This window comes from Crocuta crocuta, unplaced genomic scaffold (assembly GCF_008692635.1).
Source record: "Crocuta crocuta isolate KB4526 unplaced genomic scaffold, BGI_CrCroc_1.0 scaffold45, whole genome shotgun sequence".
Classification (NCBI taxonomy): domain Eukaryota; kingdom Metazoa; phylum Chordata; class Mammalia; order Carnivora; family Hyaenidae; genus Crocuta; species Crocuta crocuta.
The window spans coordinates 2,883,175-2,904,927 of NW_027530544.1; the positions used below are offsets into that span (position 1 = coordinate 2,883,175).

The 21,753-nt window shown below is 42.0% G+C and overlaps 1 protein-coding gene across 2 annotated transcripts in view; it reads left to right on the top strand.

The window, feature by feature from the left end:
• LOC144234340 (kalirin) overlaps positions 1 to 21,753 on the top strand; it is a 479,489-nt gene that overhangs the window by 349,531 nt on the left and 108,205 nt on the right. For both annotated transcript variants that reach the window (XM_077767624.1, XM_077767625.1), the window contains exons 12-14: positions 2,026 to 2,234; positions 5,790 to 5,964; positions 20,865 to 21,060. In XM_077767624.1, coding sequence (XP_077623750.1) covers positions 2,026 to 2,234; positions 5,790 to 5,964; positions 20,865 to 21,060 — 580 coding nt within the window. The remainder of the gene's footprint in view (positions 1 to 2,025; positions 2,235 to 5,789; positions 5,965 to 20,864; positions 21,061 to 21,753) is intronic.

Below are 21,753 nucleotides of genomic sequence, written 5' to 3' on the forward strand. Positions count from 1 at the left end.
CTTTTTTTTTTTTTTTCTTAATGTGGGGCCTGAACTCATGACCGTAAGATCAAGACCTGAGGTGAGATCAGCAGTCAGACAGCTAACCAACTGAGTCACCCAGGCACCCCTGGGGTTTGAAATTCTTAACCATGCTTTATGTTATATTGCCTCTCTATCTAATAATTTTTCAGAGAATCCATTGTCTTTTACCCAGGGACTTAAGCACTTTTAGAAAATGGTTTTGGTCTCTAGGCAAAATGGCAGCTAGAAAGTATGAAATAACAAGAAGCAACAGTGACCAGTATCCTGAACATCCTGATTTCATTCTGATTTGAAATAAATACATTTATACTTGTAGGAATATGTATCCCAGCTTATATGGTCTGGAAAACTTGTTTTGTGTTTTTATAATAAAAAAAGTTATTTGTAAAGGAAATAAACTGAATTACAACCAGATTGTAAACTGCTAAATAACAGGAACCCTGAATAATAAAAATTTGTATTCCTTACAGCTATCATCATGATGCTATGAGCTTATTAATAATGCTGTATGTTTACTTAAAGCATTAATAATAATTAAATAATTTAATATCCACAGTCTTTGATGAGCAGGGCAGATCTTATTTCCACTTTGTAGATTAGAAAGCTGAAGCTCAGAGAGTTTCTCACCTGTCAAAGAAGGACATTCTGTATACCTTCTTACGTGCTACCTCTAGGGCTTATTATTCTTGTTAACTCAACCTCTTCTGCCACATCTAGAGCCTCTCCTATCTAAATAACAAAGAATAACTTGTCTGAAACCTGAAGACTATTTTTGTCTCTCTTTATTGATTCTTTCCTTATCTCTAGTTACGAAGGCCGTACGCTGAGTTACCACACTGAGAACTAACTAGATGAGATAATGTTCTTGAGATAGATGTTTATCCATGTTCTTAACATGGAAGACATATGTAAAAGTTAGAACCAGAAGGTAATTAACCATTTTATTTAATGCTTTCCTTAACTTATTTTACACATGAGGTCATAGATAGCCAAGGGAAGAGTGATTTACTCAAAGGCACCACAAGTTATATGAAGAGCAGGGGCCAAAATCTACATCTGATTCTACCAATTTTCTCTCTATACTGGTTTTTTTTTTCCCCTTCATAGTAGAGCCTTGAACTGATCTTTCTACACAGCCAGGTGAAGATTCCTTATTTTTAAGCAAGCATCAGGCTCATTTTTCCCTCCATTACTTTATGAGCATGCTCAAGAGGAGTAATTAGAAGTAGAGCACTGTGGCAGGGCACTGGAGACCCAGTTTCTGTAGAGGAAGAGCTATCATTACATGAGTTTTCAGAATTCAGTTCAACTCTTCATCATTTCTAGTGCTTATTCTGTTCAAAACATTATCCTTGGCTCTTTTAAAGTTGTCTGACCAGTCATATCACCCTGACTGCATTTTAGTGCCTCAAATATCATGGAGCAAATGGCTCATACTTATATTGAAATTAAGATAAGTCTCATTTTCAGCATTCAACCTTCTACCCAACCTGGTAGCCTTGAAAAGAAATAAATTATTTAGCATAGCACATATTTTTAAAATTAATCTTCAGTTGGGTTCTTATGGAGCATCACATTCCTTTTTGCATATTTCCAAAATCATGATACATTTCTAGGAAACAATCTCTAGCTACCTGAGGTGTGCAGAGCCCTCCTTACTGAAAGATGAAATAATATATGCCTATCACCAGTACTTTGTTCTTCCTAGCTTCTCAAAGATAAGCAGTCAACTCATGCTCCAAGATTGTAAGTTTCCCTGAACTACAGGGTGGTTAAGCCAAAGGTGGTTCTCATCCTTAGAGAATGGAACCCTTAATGGAGTAAACTTAGCAGAGATGAGTAATGAATATAAATATAGGTGTGCTGATGAGAACAATAGTCTGACATTGGACTGACTGGTTGAGGGTACGTTTGGTGACCCCTGTCCCTACTATGTTGCCCTTGCTCTACCCCGGCCTCTCCTGTCTTCCCTGAGTGGAGTCTCTGCTCTCTCCCCCATAGTTGTGGACATGGATGGAAGACCTTCAGAAGGAAATGCTGGAGGACGTCTGTGCAGACTCAGTGGATGCGGTCCAGGAACTGATCAAGCAGTTCCAGCAGCAGCAGACCGCCACTCTGGATGCCACACTCAATGTCATCAAGGAAGGCGAAGACCTTATCCAGCAACTCAGGTCAGCGCCTCCCTCCCTGGGGGAGCCCAGCGAGGCCAGGTCAGCATGGGCAGTGCTTTCCAGTGGGAAATGCCCTCGACTAGATGTGAGATAAGTCATGTCCCAGTCTTGGCTCAGCCACCACCAGCTTTGTGGTCTTGTGTGAGCTTCAGTTTCTCCATCTGTCCGATATGAAAATGCCTGTGCCATACCCAACTGGAGTTTAGAATGAAAGTAAATGGAAAAGCTCTGTTGTTTCAAGGAAATTTTTATCATTCATGCTCTTATATAGCAATCAATAAGTAAAATAAATATGAAAGTTAGCAACACTCAAAAGAAAATAATAACAGCTTCATGAGGAATTATGGCATATTCAGGGCACCTGGGTGGCTCGGTCAGTTAAATGTCTGACTCTTGGTTTCGGCTCAGATCATGATCTCACGGTTCATGAGTTCAAGCCCCCTATCAGGTTCTGCACAGCTATCACAGAGTCTGCTTGGAATTCTCTCTCCCTCTCTGTTTCCCCTCCCCTGCTCATGCTCACTCGCTCTCTCTCTCTCTCTCTCTCTCTCTCAAAATAAATAAACTTAAAAAAAAGAATTATGGCATATTTGGTCAGGTGGAAAAATAGCCATTATGGAGTATAGTGTTATTTGGCATCTGTTATCAGGCTGAACTCTGAACTCTAGTGCATCGGCTGGCAGAAATGGTTGGCTTTGGGGATCCAAAGCCATCCTCCATGGGGATATAGAGAGTTTGTATTGTCATACCACTCTATTCTCCATTACCCAAGTATGACCCTTTCACCATTCCTTGCTGCCCTGAAAATACAGCTCCTTCTGTATCAACCTAAACAAACATAACTAAGAAGGAAAATCCTGTCTAAAACCTTATATTCATTTAGAATCATCCACACCATTGCCTCTGTTCTGTTGGCATCAATATCTAGTTTCCTATCCCTGTCAAGGATGCTGCCTCCTCAGATGAAGTGTCGTGAGGCCTTGAGCAAGCCCTCAGCACCACCCCTGTGCCCAGGTGCTGTATAAATAGGACTTGACGGTGCTAATGATGTCTGTCTGCAGGGACTTGTTCTATCCTAAAATCACCGAGTGCTGGGACCTCTGCCAGCTCCGGACAGGAATAATCTCATCAGCAAGTCCCAGGCCAGCCCTGGAGCCTGAGGGAATTACTTCGAATGGCGAGGGCTTCCCCTGCCCTGTACCAGTTGTCCAATTAAACAATGAAAACTTACCTTGAGATAGCCCTGGCATGTTTTTCTGTTGGAAATTAATCATGTCTATTCCAAACATGCACATGAGATGTTTTGAATCCTCCTGTTGCATACTAACAAGACAGCCTCTTTCCTTTCTTCCCCCAGTTCATCTTTACAAACATATAATACATGAGTTTTGTCTGCCTACCTAGGAAACCCAACTGTTATTTGCTTTTGAAAAAAATTCCAAATAGTGTGCAGTCACTTAATCTCTCTGGCCCTCAGCTGTTTTGTCTGTGTAATTAAGGAGGTTACTCTAGGATTTTGTGAGCTCTAGAATTTTGTGATGGTTGGTGAGCTCTAGAATTTTGTGATGGTTGGTGAGCTCTAGAATTTTGTGATGGTTGGTGTTTTCTCTCCAAATAACTTTTCATAAGCTTTGCCAGTTTCATCCTGTAGGGATGACACTTACTCTCAACTGCCAACCTTGCATGATGCCTAAAGGCTGAAGGCTACTCTGTAATGATGAAGGTAGTGACATAGCTGATGCCCATTCTATAAGTTTAAATTCCATGGACTTCAGAGAGTACCATAGGTGTGTGATCAATAACCACTGGTGACCATGTATTCCCTCATTAGCCTGACTCTAGCCCAGGCCCCCCTCCCTAATTTTGAGACCAGTCAAAGAGGAAAAGGAGTTAATGGTGCCTAGTGGAAATGGGCAGGATGCCTCATGCCCATCAGAACGCACATCTTTTCTAGGTCTCCATGACTCTTCTGGAGTCAGCTTACTGAAGCACCTAAGGTGGTTTTTGCATCATCTCTGTGATTCCCGGTGACAAAAGTGCTGTACAGAATGGTCAGAAATCATTCTCTTTCTTCTGGAAACTTTGTGATATAAAAAAGTCCAAGAGGAGCAGTCAGAAAGAACGATCATATCCTTCCAACAGTAAAGTCTTCAACAAATGCATAATTCAGACTATCAAGTACATACCTTACATTCTTTTCATGATTGGGATGTCTGTGCAATGGTGGAGCTTTGTGCCCCAATAGGCCCAAGTAGCAGGTGGAATCAGGAGCTCTCAGAATGACGAAAGGAGGGGCTCCTGACAACTGGTCTTATGCCCCCTTCAGACACAGAGGATGAGCTCAGATACCACTGCTTCTGAGACAAACACAGGCTGAAAGGACTGGTTTTCAGAAAGCTTGCTGATGGTTTGTCCTCCGACCTCTTACACTGTACAAGAAACCAAGATGCCACAAGATAATGAATGTGCTCATCTGTTTCAAGCTTTAGGGCTCTATAGAATCTAAACTTCTGAACTTGTGTAATTTTCCTAGTATATTGATCTCTTAGGAGGCCTCACCACCCCCTACCTCTCTGAACAGCTCAATTTGTTTACTTTTGGTTGCCTTCTATGACATGCCACTTTCCCCTCCCACTTTTGTATAGACTCTTCCTCTCAGAAAGTGCACCCCTCCTGCCTGTTTGGCTGGACTCATCATCCTTTTATTTTAATGCCCAAATCAGAACTCATCCTCTTTGAAACTTCACTGTTATCCCAGCCTCTTGTGCCCTACCCTCTGCTCTCCCCAGCTGGGCCCCTGCCCCAGTCAGCACTTGATCCTTCTCTTGTGTCCTTTCAGGATTAACAGCCATTCACACAGCATGTTTCTGCTCACAGAGCCTATTTACATTCATTGTCTTATTTAACAGCAAATCACGAAGCGAGCAGGTATTAAGTTCATTTTTCAGGGGGTGGTGGGGGCTCAGGGAGGTGATTTCTCAAGGCCACAAGCCCATGTGTGCAGAGTGGGGACTTAATCCGAGCTTGTGGCCTCCAGATCCTGTGCTTTCCTAACTACAGCTTGGAGCCTGTGTAATAGCACCAGCCCATAACTTTGGCATAGCACTATAAAGTGGATGAATAATTTTGGTAACCATGGTCTCATTTTATTTTAACAGTAATCCTGTGAGATAAAACTAGGAAGGGTGATTTTTTCATATGCCTTTAATTTGTCTACTTTTACTCATTGTGATTAATGTGTCTACTCGTGTGCATGTGTATGTGTGTGTATTAAAACTCTGCATATTAGGCTACATATATATGTGGAATCTTTCCATTTCCCTAATATATTATGCTTTGTAGAGACCTTTCCATGCATTTCTCTGTCTGATTGCTTTCACAGTTCTGTCTAAGGAATAAAGAGGAAAGTAGCTAGTCTTGAGCTACAGTGCTCTGAACCCCAAAGAGGGTACAAGTGTCATTGATTCACCTACTAAGGAGATAGTAGCAGGGTCACAGTAGGAGTCTGATAAACATCTTGAATGATACTGTTGATTCACATCCACCTTGCTCAGATGACGAAGGCCCCTCCCTTCTGCCCCCACTCTGCCACAGGGACTCGGCTGTGTCCAACAACAAGACGCCCCACAGCAGCTCCATCAGCCACATCGAGTCAGTCCTGCAGCAGCTGGACGATGCCCAGGTGCAGATGGAGGAGCTATTCCATGAGCGGAAGATCAAGCTGGACATCTTCTTGCAGCTGCGCATCTTCGAGCAATATACCATTGAGGTAGAGGTTGGGGAGGTGGCACTGGGAAAGGACAGGGAGGGAGTCATGGAGAGTTCTTGGGGAGTGGACTGCAGAATGGGCTGCTTCCTGGTCAAGGGCACTGCATCAGAGGCTGGGAAGGGAGCATTGGGCAGTATCTAAGGGAATCAGAGGGGATTGCACATCAAGGATACATTTTTAGAATCAACAAATTCACAGTTCACATTCTACCATGTTCCATTCCTCTGTCCGTCTCACCTGCTCTGCCAGGCAGAACCTCTTTGTTTCACTCTCTGTCTGGGATGACTTCACTGAGAAGGCTTTTGGTTGGGATTATTTGGACCCTTGGTACTTTGGTTCTTGAAAAACCATGGAGGTGTCCATTTGAGTTAGTGATTGGATCCTTTAGCTTCAGGAGGGGGAAGTAGATGTTAAAATTTGGAGGCCTTCTCAGTTGATGACTGTAGGTCAGGAACTAGATGAAATCACAGAGCAGCCAAAAAGTCAGGAGCCACAGGGAGGAAGACCTTTTCTTCAGTTTGCTTTGTGCTCACTGAGAAGGTAAGTCTGTGCTAAGGCCATCTTGATTCATCTCATGGACTCCTCAGTTCCTTCTGGGAAGGTCAGGATCAGATGTTATAATATATTTATATCCCCTTTGTGATGCCTGTGAATAATGTCTGCTCTAAATAATATCCAACTTTTATTATTTTCTGCTTTGAAACAGTAACTAAAACTGGGCCAGGAGGGCTTCTGGGGTGTGAAGAGTATCCAACATCCAAGGCACTTTGTCCTTTTCAGGGATGGCAAAGGGTTAAATGAAAGATCCACTGTCTTCCCTTTGCTCCCTGCTGGTATGGTACTGAGGAAAGCCACTTCTCCACGCATCATTCTTTTACATTTTGTTTTGCATTCCAACCCTCACCTCACAGCTGGGGCTTCTGGGTGTCTAGGAACCATCTCCCCAACAATATCTGTAGAAGCTTCATGAAACTGATTTGGAAGGAAATTACTTTTTTTTAAATATGGAAATTCCAGCATCCCCAAAACAGTCCCAGGCAGGACCAGAAAACTGCCCTGGCAGAAGATGCTCTTTTCTTCAGTTCTGTGACCAAAAATGCTGATATCGAGAATCAGAAATATAAACGAAAAGCAGTCCTAAAGCAGTCTTTCCTATTCCTTATTGTCCTATGATTGTTCTCTGCTCAAAAACACACCTCTCCCCTTGCCTCCCTGGAAGCCACTGCAGTTTTTTGCTTAAAGACTTCATGGTCTAGGAGCACCTGGGTGGCTTGGTTGGTTAAGTGTCTGACTTCCTCTCAGGTCATGATCTCACAGTTCGCTAGTTCGAGCCCCACATTTGGCTCTGTGCTGACAGCTGAGAGCCTGGAGCTGCTTCTAATTCTGTGTCTCCATCTCTCTCTCTGTCCCTCTCTCACTTGTGCTCTGTCTCTCTCTGTCTCAGAAATAAATAAACATTGAAAAAGAGACTTCATGGTCTAAAAGGGGCATTCTGGACAGTTTATGGAAAAAGGAAGAGAGAATCCTTTAAATCTAGATCTCAATTATCCTTCCAACTTTTTATATAACTTTAGGTGAATTTATGTGTACTTTGTACTTAATTTAGCTCAAATCTACACTCAAAAGGATTTCAGGTGGCTACTAGTATTCAAGCATATGTTGTAGGCCACCTGGCTGGCTCAGCCGAAGGAGTGTGTGACTCGCTCTTGGGGTCGTGAGTATGAGCTCATGTTGGGTGTAGATATTACTTAAAGCAAATAAGCTTTAAGAAAAATAAATGTTTTCTTAGTGGAAGAGAAGGAGAGAGGCAAACCATGAGAGATTCTTGAATGCCAAGAACAAACTGAGGNAAAAAATGTATACTTGAAAAAAATATGTTGAAAGACCAATGAGAATACTAGTGGAAACTTAAGAGATTTGAGCACACAGCAGAGGGAACATGGTGAACTTCCTAAAGCTGGGGTGATAAGGTAACAAAGAAGGAAAGAGGGGGTGTGAGCTCCACTTCACCTGCTGAGAGTGAATATAGCCATGGAAGAAGATGTTAGCAAGTGTGGTGATGTTGCTATTGCAGTCTTTATTTACTCTCCTGTCCTTCTGGGTCCACATCCAAAACTGCTTAAGAGGAAGGAAACAACCTGAGGGTTTGGATGTTTAAGTTTTATTTTATTAGATGACATGGTTTTGAGGTCTGGGTTGCTGGTTTAGTTCCAGAATGGGTGAGACAGCTTCACTTTGCCCTGAACTACACCCTTGACGTTAGTCAGAAAGGGCGGGGGCATCACCAGGGTATGTTTGCCTGCAGTGATTCTGGGAAAATCCATTTCCACTCCTGAAAAACAATCCAGAGTACATGCCAAAATTCTCCTTTATAAAACAAAGCAAACTATAAATCAAATACTTTAAAAGTGGATCCTACTTAAATGTCCCACTATAGGAACTTACTTCAATTATAGGATTTGAACTCTTCAGCCTTTACATTAAATAAAACATCCCTCTCCTACCCTCCACCCCATAGTACACAACAACTTGGATACTTGGTATGCAGTTGAGCAAAAGTGGGGACATAATATGAGGGTCTAATAAAATGAGGGAGATAAAAATGGTGATTTGGTTCAGCACCCTCTGGTTTAGGCAGTGGTATCCAGGTTTTAGAAGGGGTCTTATTCCCCATTTGGGATATGTCCCAAATATTGGGAAGTGTTGCATTTCATCTCAGATCAAAATGGAAATCCTGCCAAACCTATAGAGAAGTTCTGCCTCAACTCAGATTGTTAGAAGTTATTTTTGAGGTGATGAGATTATTTCACATACCAGCTAGTGTTTCACTGTAGGCATGAAGAGCAAACACCTAGGGAAGAGTCAGAGTGTGAAACTGAGGGTGGTTTCTGTAATGGGGGACATGTTGGAGCTGACATTAGCCAGGGTCGGGGCTGTTACTGCAGGACCTTCAGCCATGGCTTCCTTCCCTTGAGGAAGGCATTTGATGTACATACTCGGAATTCCTGGGGATTACTGAAAAGCAGGCCTGCTCCCCTGACATCTGGGAATCTAAGCATGACTCTTTAAACATGTCACTGATGGCTGAGATGGGCTAATTAATTTAAAATTTAAGATAGTACTGGAGTTTCTGTGCCAGTCTCCTTTTCCTCAGGGAGAAAGGTATATATGGTGCCCACGGTATAACCTGGGGTGAAGTCATAGGGCACCCCCACCAAGAGTGAAACTTGTCCCAGATGTATTAAGCAAACACTTAAAACTAGGACTGTAGCTGCATTGCTGACATACCTTCTTAGCCTCCATGGAGACTAGACAGAGTGACCCATAATGGACCATGATGTTCTGTAAAGCTTTTCCTGTGTGTTCAGCTCCCTTCTTTGAAAGACATTTTATATGAAAAGGTTATGATAGCAGAGACGAATAATGGTTTTTTGTGTGGTGGTAAGAATGTGGGTGATTTTCTCTTGTTTTTGAAGCTTCCTTCCATGCATTTCAAAGTTTTCTACAATTAAGAATGATCAGAAAGATATAAAAAATATTTTCAGAAGCAAGACTAGGCCAGTGGCCTCCAAACGCTTTTGGCTGTTCACTCTCTTAAAATATTTTTGAACTTTCAATTCCCTATCTGTGCATATATTAGTTCATAAATGGTACATGTGTTCTGCTATCACTGACTAGTAACCTCAGAACTCAATGTGCCCTTAGGGTGAAGTATAGCTTTTTCATTAGAAGTTATGGTTCATATTTCAAATCACCTTCTCGATAATTTCTAATCTTTTTTTTTTTTTGGCCTGATTTCTTGACAGATCTGATTAGATTATCAGTGTTTTCTTTACCCTGTAAGGTGGCTGACAGAGAGTTCAAAGTTCTCTTGTGCTTCCATGCTTATTATTATCTTCAAACTGCAGTTTCTTTGCAGGAAACGTGATAAGCCATGTGTCTTTCTGTGAAGATTAGTTAGAACTAGATAATAGGTAAATCTTTTTAACTGGGTGCATAAAAAGAGCAGTAATTTGAAATATGGTAAAAGCAACCCGACAAACAAGCCACAGTCAGCCCCTCTGCCCTGTAAGCCCCTGCCCTCCTGGAGGAGGCCTCTCCTACCCCACCATCTGCCAGTGGTTACAGTGAGACTCCAGCGTCAATCTGCTAGTAAAAGTCTAGGGAAACTTTGCATGTTTTTATTGGTTTAATTAAATATGTGCGCATATAATATATATGCGCATACATATGCATATTTATACGGTGAAAATTTTTCTGTTCTCAGTGGATAATCTTGGGTATCCCTTGGGGTGGGCATACTCACATTAGACAGTACTAGAAATGACACCAAGAAAGATAGGTGTCTCTAAATAGGGAACGTATGAAAAATGGGCCAGAGTTATAGTTTTTCTTTTAAATCTCCGACTCTATAATTACAATCAAAGTTTGTTCAATGTACCTGAAAATTAATCTGTGTAATTAACCTGAGTAAGGAATGCAGCATCCAACTATAAATCTATAGAGGTCACATTAGGACTGGTTGTGACTAGGCTGAGGCTGGGGGAAAAAAATAGCCTTCAAGGAGGAAAATTCTTCCTTGAGGACAGGCAGTTGATGGCAATTTACTGGTGGTCTCACCTCTTCAATTGGTTGTATGCAGAGGCCTTTAGTGTCTCATATTTGAAAGAGATTGCTCAGTCAGCTTTTTGCCTGATCCAGCTCAACAAACATTTAGTGAGCACCTAATATGAATCCAGAACTATGTTGGGCATTGAGGATACAAACCATCCTTGCCATTAGAGGGCTAGCTAGGGAGAGACAGAGATATAGAATCATACAGTGTGATGATTCTGCTGAGAGAGACTCATGGTTGGATGAGATCACAGAGGCAGGAATATTTAGCTTAGACATGCTGCCCATGGAAGGTTTCTTCATGAGATTACACCTAGAAGACAGGGAAAATTTGGTGGCCAGGATTTGGCCTCCCCAGGGGATGCCACCATTCTCTACTGGGGTACCTCCAAAGCCTAGATGTGGGGTTTAGGGGGAAGGGAGAAGAGGGCAGACAAGGGAGCTCAGGATTTCATCAGTGTGTTGAACCAGCATCTCCACCCTTCTGCTCTTTGGCCCTAATAATACACTCTGGCAAAACAGAATAAATCTGTTCCCTCTTTTGTTTGACAGCCTTAAAGATATTTGAAAATGGTCATCATAGCCTTCTTTTTCTTTATCTGAAAAATGTTGAGATTATATAGTTCTTTCTACAGTCCCTTTGACTCTAAAAATTTGATAACTATTTCTCTTCACCATCAGCCCTTCTCTGTGGCACATATCGCCAATTTATTCATGTCTTTCTGGATATGACATGGTCTGCAGACATCATGGAGACCTGGCTGCCTCTCCTGGTTGCCGTCTGTTGAAGGCGAGTTTAGCCATGCCTTTCTACACACACCTGGGTGCAGTGTGTTCCAGATGCTGACACTCTCCCAGAGAGGCCCAGGAGTTAGGAGCCTTTTCAGTGATATTATCAACCTGCTTTGGCTAGACTTGTGCTCCCTTAGAAGCCCCTGGATGTTTTTTTCAAAGTGCTTCTGATATACTTGACTTTAAAAAACAAACTTAAATAGAAGCTTTTATATATTTTTCCCTCTCAAATTGTACTTTTTTTCTTCCTGGCCCAGTTCTTCAGCCTATCACAGTAAATTTATTATTGCTTCAACATGGTAGCTATTTGAAATGTTGGCCAGGTCAGGTAGGGCCCTGTGGTGCTTTACAGGAAGTTTTCCTTTGGTGACTCAGGGCCATCAGCCTGCACAGTCATTCTGTTGCCTGGGGATCATCTGAGGACCACATCATCTGGTCCACTTTCATAACCTCTTCTACAGATACAGATACAGCCTCAGACTCCACGTTTGCAACATGCTTCAAATCCACCAACATTGTAACTGTAACAAGAAAGAAAATGAGGTCTGTTTGAGAACTGTCTTTGTGGATTGCTTGTAGGGATCACTGTAGCATTCTCTCAATATACTCCAGTTCCTTTGAGAAAGAAATGCAGAATAAATTCTATAAAGTAGACGAAAGTCTACACAAAATATTAATTTGATAATCTCTTCTAGACCTTTGTCAAATTGATTTCAGGATCATTGGGGTGGGGGTTGGGAGGGCTTCTCCTACTGTCTTCCTTCTTTAAAAAACAAAACAAAATAAAAAATGATTATTCATTCAGCTTTTGTCTTCTGGCAAGTCACTGGTAAATTATCAAAGATCCCTGATGGAAAACTTTCAGATCACTCTGTAATGGGATACATCTGGCAGTGTGGACCCAAATTCAGTGTGTGTATTATCAAGGTACAAATTCTATATGCTTTTTTGTGGTGAAGATGCTGGGGATTCAGTAGGAGGAAGCAGATGTAAGCTAAAGGACTAAGTATTTCACTTACACAGGAGGAAAAACACTCTGACACTCAAGCATTGGTAAGTATGAATGAGAGGACAATATATGTTATAGGAGCTCTTCAACAAAGGAGAGATCTTTTTTTTGTAATTCTGGTTTTTTAAAAAAAATATAGTTCATTGTCAAATTGGCTTCCATACAACACCCAGTGCTCACCCCAACAAGTGCCCTCCTCAATGCCCATCACCCATTTACCCCTCTCCCCCACTCCCCCATCAATCCTTCGTGTGTTCTCAGTATTTAAGAGTCTCTTATGGTTTGCTCCCTCGCTCTCTGTAACTGTTTTTCCCCCTCCTCCTCCCCCTTTGTCTTCTGTTAGGTTTCAAGGAGAGATCTTTCAAAAACAAAATAGATTTCCACAGGTCTCAAACTCCTTAGGAGGCAAAGATAGGGATGAAGTACCCACTCAAGATCCCCTCAAGATCAGTCATGACGATATCAAAGATCTCTGTTTTATGATGATGTTAATGAAGAAAATAACATGAAATTGTTCATAAGAATTATCCAATTATCCAGATTATCTACTGCAATAGAAATTGGGTAACTGAACATTGGAACTCAACAATTCTAGCATGTTTCAATATGAACTGACATTATTTTGCCAAAAATTAAAAACAATTGAGTGGATTTATTTATAGCCAGACCATTCTGCTTTTCCCAAAAGTTCTTGCACTATCTCCAGAGGTCTTTATGTAGCTATATAAATAAATATTTTAACAAGCCATATATATACACTGTAATAAAACAGAAGAAAATGCTCTAATAAACCTTTAAAATAACCTATATTAGAATTCACTAATCTCAACATTTTATAAATTGATTTTATAAATAAAAAGAACTCTAAGAAAAGAAAATACTAGGCTAGACAAGAAGAATAAATGGCTTTGGTAATTTGGTGAATTTTAGTTTCAAGGTGGTAACCTGTATCAATTTACAAAACCCATTAGAGATAAAATAGCTCTTCCCATGCAATAAGACTGTCTCTTTAGTGGCAATATGTCTTTCCCTATAATCAGCACTTGTAGGTCAGTGGTGACTATTTAGCTTTCTGTCTTCTCATCTTAATAAAAATAATGGCATAATAAAACAGAAAGATGCTCATTTTGCAATTGACAGCACTTGTGTTTTGGAGCATCTTACTACAATGAAGTATTTGGATCCTTCCTTCCCACTGTTAGTTGGAATAGGATTGGACCTTAATGTATACAACATGTGCATGAACAATTTCTCTGTGGCCTACAGTGCTGTTTGATAGCATTTTACCCACAGTAGAGTTTCCTTCAAGAAGAAGAGGATTGAGTCAGTCCTCTCAAACCCTGCTGCTGCTTTATCAACCAAGGTGAAGTAGTATTCTCAATCCTTTGTTGTCATTTTGACAGTGTTCACAGCATCTTCAGATGCTAACCTAACAGAAGACAAAAGGGAGGGGAAGGAGGAAAAAAAGCAGAAGTAGTTTTCATCTCAAGAAACCACCTTCTTTGCTCTATCCATAAGAAGCAATTCCTCCTCCATTCAGGTTTTACCATGAGATTGTAGCAATTCAGTCACATCTTCAGGCTCTACTTCTGAGTCTGATTTTCTTGCTCTTTCTACCACATCTGCAGTTACTTCCTCCACTGGAGTCTTGAACCCTCAAAGTCATCCATGAGGGCTGGAGTCAACTTCCTCTAAACTCCTGTTAATGTTGATATTTTTATTTCTCCCTGTGAATTATGAATGTTCTTAATTCCACATAGAATGGTGAATGCCTTCCAGAGGGTTTTTAATGTACTTTGTCCAGATCCATCAGAGGAATCACTATCACTATCTGTGGCAACTATAGCCTTACAAAATGTATTTGTTAAATAATAAGACTTGAAAGTTGAAAGTACTTCTTGATCCATGGGCTGAAGAATGGATGTTGTTTTAGCAGGCATGAAAACAACATTAATCTCATCATGTGTCTCCATCAGAGCTCTTGGGTGACCAGATGCATTGTCAGTGAGAAGTGATATTCTGAAAGGCATCTTTTTTTCTGAGCAGTAAGTCTCAACAGGGGACTTAGATTATTTCGTAAGCCATGTTGTAAACAGATGTGCTGTCATCTAGGCTTTGTTGTTCCATTTATGAAGCACAGGCAGAGTAGGTTTAGCATAATTCTTAAGGGCTTAGGATTTTCAGAATGGTAAATGAGCACTGGCTTCAACTTCAAGTCACCAGCTGCATTAGCCCCTAATAAGAGAGCTAGCCTGTCCTTTGAAGCTTTGAAGCCAGGCATTGAGTTCTCTCTAGCTATGAAAGTCCTAGATGACATCTTCTTCTAGTAGAAGCCTGTTTTGCCTGTGTTGAAAATCTGTTGCTTAGTGTAGCCATCTTCATGAGTTACTTGAACTAGATCTTCTGGATAATTCGCTACGGCTTCTACATCATCACCTGCTGCTTTGCCTTGTGCTTTTATGTTATGGAGACTACTTCTTTCCTTAAACTTCATGAATCAACCTCTGCTAGCTTCCAACTTTTCATCTGCAGCTTCCTCACGTCTCTCAGCCTTTACCCAATTGAAGAGAGTTAGGACCTTGTTTTATTTTATTTTATTTTTCTTAAATAGTTAATTGTCAAGTTGGTTTCCATATAACACTCGGTGCTCATCCCAACAAGTGCCCTCCCCCATGCCCATCACCCCCCTTCCCCTCTCCCTCACCCCCATCAGCCCTCAGTTTGTTCTCAGCATTCAAGAGTCTTTCATGGTTTGCCTCTCTCCCTCTCCCCAATTATTTTCCCCATTCTTCTCCCCCATGTGTTTGCTCATATAGGTGGATTAGGAGGAACTTGACAGAGGACCATGGAGGACCTTGTTTTAGATTAGGCTTTGGCTTAAGGGAATGTTGTGGCTAGTTTAGTCTTCTATCCAGATGACTCAGACTTTCTACATATCAGCAATAAGGCTGTTTGCTTTCTTATCATTTGAGTGTTCACTAGAGTAGCACTTTTAATTTCCTTCAGGAACTCTTCCTTTGCATTCACAACTTAGCTGTTTGGTGGAAGAGGCCTACCTTTCAGCCTGTCTCAGCTTTCAACATGCTGTCCTCATAGAGCTTATTCACTTCTATTTTTTTATTTCAAGTGAGAGACACACAGACTCTTCCATGAACATTTACAGGCCATTGCAGAGTTATTAATTGGCCTGATTTCAATGGTGTTGTGCCTCAGGGAAAAGAGAGGCCCAAGGAGAGGGAGAGAGATGGGGGAATGGCTGGTTGGTGGAGCAGTCAGAATGCACTTAGTATTAAGTTTGCCAGTTTACATGAGTGTGGTTCATGGTGCTCCAAATCAATTACAGTAGTAATACCAAAGATCACTAATCAGAGATCACCCAAACAAATATAATAATAATGAAAAAGCTTGTAATAGTATGAGAATTACCAGAATGTGACACAGACTTGGAATGAGCAAATGCTATGGGCAAAATGGTGCCAATAGACTTTCTCAACACAGGGTTGCCACAAACCTTCAATTTGTAAAAAGCATAATATCTGGAAAGTGCAATAAAGCAAAGTGCAATAAAACAAAGTATGCTTGTACAAGGTAAATACATTCTTTAACCCATGGACATCATCGTCATAAGGATTACCAGCATCTTCAAGTGATTTGGAGAAAAGGACCTCACTGTGAGCTGAGCGGGTGATAACAAAGAGATAAATAGATGGGAATAGGTCATAGGAAGAGGGAAGTGAAGCAGCAGGTCAATTTTGATTTGGGCAAGTATAGAAAAAAACATTGGGAGGGGAGAGGCTGAAGTGTGCTATCTACATAAATACTGGGGAAGACCCAGAAAATGGGAGGAGACAGTGGAGAGGGTGCCCTGAGAACAAAGCCCAAGGCAGCTACTAAACTAAGTCCCTCGGGTTAGTCTGTGCCAGAATAATGCTGGATTCAGTGAATCCCATCTTGCTCGAAAGTCTTGGGCTTCATTTTGAAGTGAGCCTTCCTACTTCCCACTGCCTTTTATCCTTTCTTTCTGTTTTGCTCCTTCTCTGATTTCCCTTATGGCTATGGCTCTAGAGTAGACAATTGTTAGAATAGAAATATTGCCAATGTATCTCTCAAAGAGGTCATTGTATCCTAACACTCCAATTAATTCAGGAGAGCTAGGGAGATAGGAGCCACTGGAGCCAAGAGGGGAACTGAGTGGGCTGGAGTGGAGAGGGACCTAATTGAGTGGAAGGAGAAAGCAAAATAGGGTGATTTAAAGTTGAATGCCCTGTGGGCAACTTGTGTTCTATCTTTCATTCATTTGGTTCAGGCCCTACTTTTTGCCCTGAACAAATCCTTTCAGGTTTCTTTTCCAAATGGAGTTAAGTGGCCAAATTAATTCCCTAGTGCAGGATTTTCTTTTCACAGTCTCTGTATTAGCAAACAAGTCCACGTCTGATATTATGAAATAAGCCAGAGAAAAACATCTGGGTCTCAGGGTGGTCATGAAGGTTCTCACGTCAGAGGGTTTATGTTGTAGGGTGGGGAGAACTTGAGCAAACTGGGAGAAGAAACAAGGGCATTTCAGGGCAGTGGGACCAGGGAAGGAGGCTGGAGAGGGCAGGAGCCAACATTTAGGGTCAGCGAGTAACTGGCTGACTGGTTTGTGTAGCAGAAGAGCATGAGATAAGCCTGGAAAGCTAGGTTTGTTTGTTAACAGTAAATAAGCTTTAGGTTTGAAAGCAGTTTTTTTCTTAAAATAAAAAAATAAAAAAGAGGGGGGTTACCCCTGCTGAATACAAGCCTTGTACCCTAGAAAGAGGGTGGGAAGGAAGGATACAATAGAAGAACATTTTTTGACAAAACAGAAGATACTCGGAAAGAAAATGAACTCCAGTACATTACTAGAAATACACAAATCAGACTTTTTCAGAGATCTGGGAATCACTTCTTCGGGTAATTGGAAGAGCCAGCCAAACAGAGAGAAAAGAGAGCAGATCCCAGGAGGGCAGGCTTAGGAGTCAAGCTGATCTGTTGAGTAGCCTCTTGAAATTCTCATTCTTTGGGCCCTCAGCCTAATGATGTCAAGGTGGTTAGGGTAGAGGAGGAGAGGGAAGGGGAGAGGAAAGAATATAGAAACACTAGTTTCAGAATGCTGGACATATATCACGTTTGGTTTAGATTCAGATTCCGCAGATACCAGATTTCTAAGGCTCACTCTCTCAACTAAAGTATTTCAACTCCTTCTTACCAGGACCATCAACACTTTCTACTCCACATACTCCTGCCTTCAGTCTCCTCTGGAATCTTCCTGCAGCAAACAGACCCTGCATAGACACTTTCATGGAAACAAAACAGAAAAAATAAAATTGATAGAAAAAATAGGCTCTTCCTTTCATAATTGTTGTCTTAGTTTTATTCTAATTTCCTTTAGTTTACAGGTCAGGAAATAGGCTAAAATTTTTTATTTAGCCCTTGTCAGTACCTTATCTGATAAAGGATTTATCCAGGATATATTAAGAATTCTTATGGGCTCATGTTATGATGAGCACTGTGTGTTGTATGTAAGTGATGAATCACTGAAGTCTACTCCTGAAACCAATCATGCAGTGTATGTTTGCTAACTAAAATTTAAATAATTTTTTAAAAGACTTTATACAAATCTTTGAGCAAAAGATAATTAACCTAGTTTTTGAGAACAGGGCAAAAGATGTGAAAAGACACTCTGCAAAAGTGGTTAAAAATGGACAATAAGCATATGAAATGTGCTCACCATCATTAGTATCCTAAAACCATAATGAGATATCACTTCATGCCCACCAGGATGACTACATTTAAATAGACTGATGATATGAAATGATAATGAAGACGTAGAGCAATGGGAACTTTCATACATTCCTACTCGAATGTCAAATTGCTGTTGGGAATGTTTCACATGCACCAACCTTATGACCATATGACTTCACTCTCAGGTAACTCTCAAGAGAAATATGGAAACCTGTGTCCACAGAAAGACTTGTATAAGAAGTTTCAAATCAGCCATACTCATAATAGCCAAACACTAGAAACAACCCAAATGTTCATCAGCCAGAGAATGGACAAATAAATTGTGGTATATCTATATAATGGAATACTACTTTGTAGTAGTGAGGTATGAACTACTCATAAACATGTAAATATGGATGAATATTAAATAGAGTATGTTGGGGCACCTGAGTGGCTCAGCTGGTTAAGCATTTAACTCTTGGTTTCAGCTCAGGTCATGATCTCATGGTTTGTGAGTTCAAGCCCTGTATCAGACTCTGTGCTGGAGGCATGGAGTGTGCTTGGGGTTTTGTCTCCCTCTCTTTTCCTCTCCCCAACTTGCTCTCTATCTCTCTCTCAAATAAGCAAACATATAGCATGTTGAATACAAGAAGCCAGACCTGAAAGAGTACATACCGTACTATTTCATTAATATGAAATCTAAGAATAGGTAAAACTGTATCTGTGGTGATAAAAATAAGAAAATGGTACCTGAGGCATGTCAGGGGGTGGAGGTTGGCAGGAATGAACTGGAAAGGGGAACAAGCAGGCTTCCTAGGGTGATGAAAAGGTTCATATTTTGTTTTTGGTAATGGCCACATGGGTGTATAAAATTGTCAAAACTCATATGAATGCTTAATTAGATATGTGCATTTTATTGTTATGTAACTTAAACTTTCTGAAATACAGGAAGGAAAAACATATTTATGGGCCTCATCTATATACAGGCCTTTTCATCCTATGAATTATAAATCAATGATCTCTTTTATTCTCAGTTTAACTCCTTACTCTAGTTAGAGAATGAAGTACTTTTAAAAGATGGAACACAACAAAATCTTGTTTTGCCTGTCCACCTGCTGGTTCCCAGATCCCCAAGGACTCCCCAGAATAAGTAGATACTAGGTTTTCCTGCTGAGTTCAGTGGATCCCTTAGTTGACCTGAAAAGATGTGGGGCAATGAGGTGGGAGCCTAGGACAGGAAAGGTGGTATTTTCACAGTTCCCCTATCTCTGCTTCCAAGACAGCAACTACTCTTTCCATGAAGAAAGGTCTTACTTTTAGCAATAAAAAAAAAAAAAAAAATGGAGTCCTGTGTGCCCCAAATGGCAGCCCCTCGTGCCAGACTACTGGCTTTCCCATCCCAGTCTGCACAGCCCCAACACGGGATAGAAGTGTGCCATCCCCCGGGTGCCTCTAGCTGGTCTTCTCCCTCCCTCTGTCCCTGGTTGTTCCTGGAGCAGCAGTGGTTGGTTGTCAGCCACAGGTCAGCCATGGGGGGAGATGCAGTATAATGGAAATCGCTGAAGGGGGCAGCAGGGGGGAGTGTCTGGGATTTGTGCCTAGGCGGCCTGGGCCATACTGCAACTGTTTGACGTGGGGTGAGGCTTTCATTTCCTCTTCCCAGAAAAGAAGGTGATGGTCCCTGTGCCATTGCCTTCACAGGGTCACCTGGGGGTATGAACTTGAGACGGCAGACCTGAAAACCATGTCAGAAGAGTTCTCCTTTGATTCACAGATCAGGTGGAACTGCTCCAGTTCAGTACTGCCGAGTTCCTGTCTGGGAATGACGGCAGCTACTGTAGAGGAAGTGTAGGATTCAGTCTCTCCACACAGTCATGTGTGTGAGGGTGGGCCAGGGGAAGTCACATGAGTCAAGGTACAGGGCAGTAACCAGTTGGCAAGTCTGCATTAGGGCAGAGCTTCCATTCATTACATGCTTCAGTCGTCATTAGAATCTTGCCTTTTTATAGCATATAATCTGCTTGGATTTCTAGAGGTCTGTTCTATGTTTACACCTTTAGTCACCATCTCCAGGGATTAGGCTTTGCAGGGAGAGAGTCCTGAACAACAGAAGGAGGGAACCACATGGGGCCCCTGGGTTTGATGTACACCAGCTCTAACTGATTGTGTGACCTCGGGGCATTCACAGGTGTCTCCAGCCCTCAGTTTCTGTTTCTCGGGAAAAGTGAGACTTAAATATTTAATTTATGAGGTTCTCTCCAGCGATGCGATTTTTAGAGTAACACTTGTGGTATGGTGGACAAAGTCTTTGCAGTCAGAAACAGAATTGAGTTATGTTCAGAGGTGTGTTCCTCACTAGCAGGGTGAACTCTGGGCAGTTTCGATCTGTCTAAGTGAACATCAGCTTCCTTTTCAGTACGATGGACTTGGAGATCTCCACCTTACCTGCCCCTCTGGGTCTTCGTGGGGGTGGAACAGAACGGCCAAAACTTAATAAACTGACTTACCACCCAACATCTGCTGTTGTTCCTGTGCTGCTGCTATAGACACAAACACAGGACGGCATGAAACACTGGAACAGGCAGGCATATTTGAGTGTGTGGCCCTGGTACTTAATGGTAGTTTAGGAGTCAAACAGATGCAAAGCGGGGACGGGTCCAAGCATGGGCTTGAAATGGGTGAGCTTCGGCTCAGCAGTCTCTCATGCATCTGAGAGCCTGTACTGATAGTCGTTCCCTAACAGGTGACAGCAGAGCTAGATGCCTGGAATGAAGACTTGCTCCGGCAGATGAATGACTTCAACACGGAGGATCTGACACTGGCAGAGCAGCGGCTGCAGCGCCACACGGAGCGGAAGCTGGCCATGAACAACATGACCTTTGAGGTCATCCAGCAGGGTCAGGATCTGCACCAGTACATCATGGAGGTCCAGGCCTCAGGTAGGTGACCTCTCCTATCCTCCTTCTTCCGGCAGGGAGGTGATGAAGGCAAGAATGCCAGCTTGACTCCAACCAGCACTTCCATTCTGCACATTCATTCTATACCTTCAGACACAGGAACAGAGATTTTTTTGCCATTTTAAAGAAAAGAACACTGAAGCATGAGAGCTGAAAGAACATGTCCGAGATTTCCCGTTAGGCACCAGTAAAGATGAGGATAGGGTTGGGGCACCTGGGTGGCTCAGTCGGTTGAGCATCTGACTTCAGCTCAGGACATGATCTCATGGTTCGTGAGTTCGAGCCCCACATAGGACTCACTGCTGTCAGTGCAGAGCTGGCTTCAGATCCTCTGTCCCCCTCTCTCTCTGCCCCTTCCCCACTAGCACTCTATCTCTCTGTCTCTCTGTCTCTCTCTCAAAAATAAATAAACATTAAAAAAAAGAAGAAGAAGAAGAAAAGGATAGGGCCAGGATCTCCTGGTGCTGTGCGGAGAATGGGGAAAACAGATCGTGGAAATTAGCACAGATTAAAAAACAAATGGTAGCCTACAGGAACAAACCAAGGGGGCTCTGAAAGCAGCCAGCTAGCCATGTGAATTGTATTCAGATGTGTAGATGTGGTGCTCTACTCCCCAGCCTCCCTCTTCCACCCTGTCCTCCACCCCCCCCACATCCACACCCACCCCCCCACTCC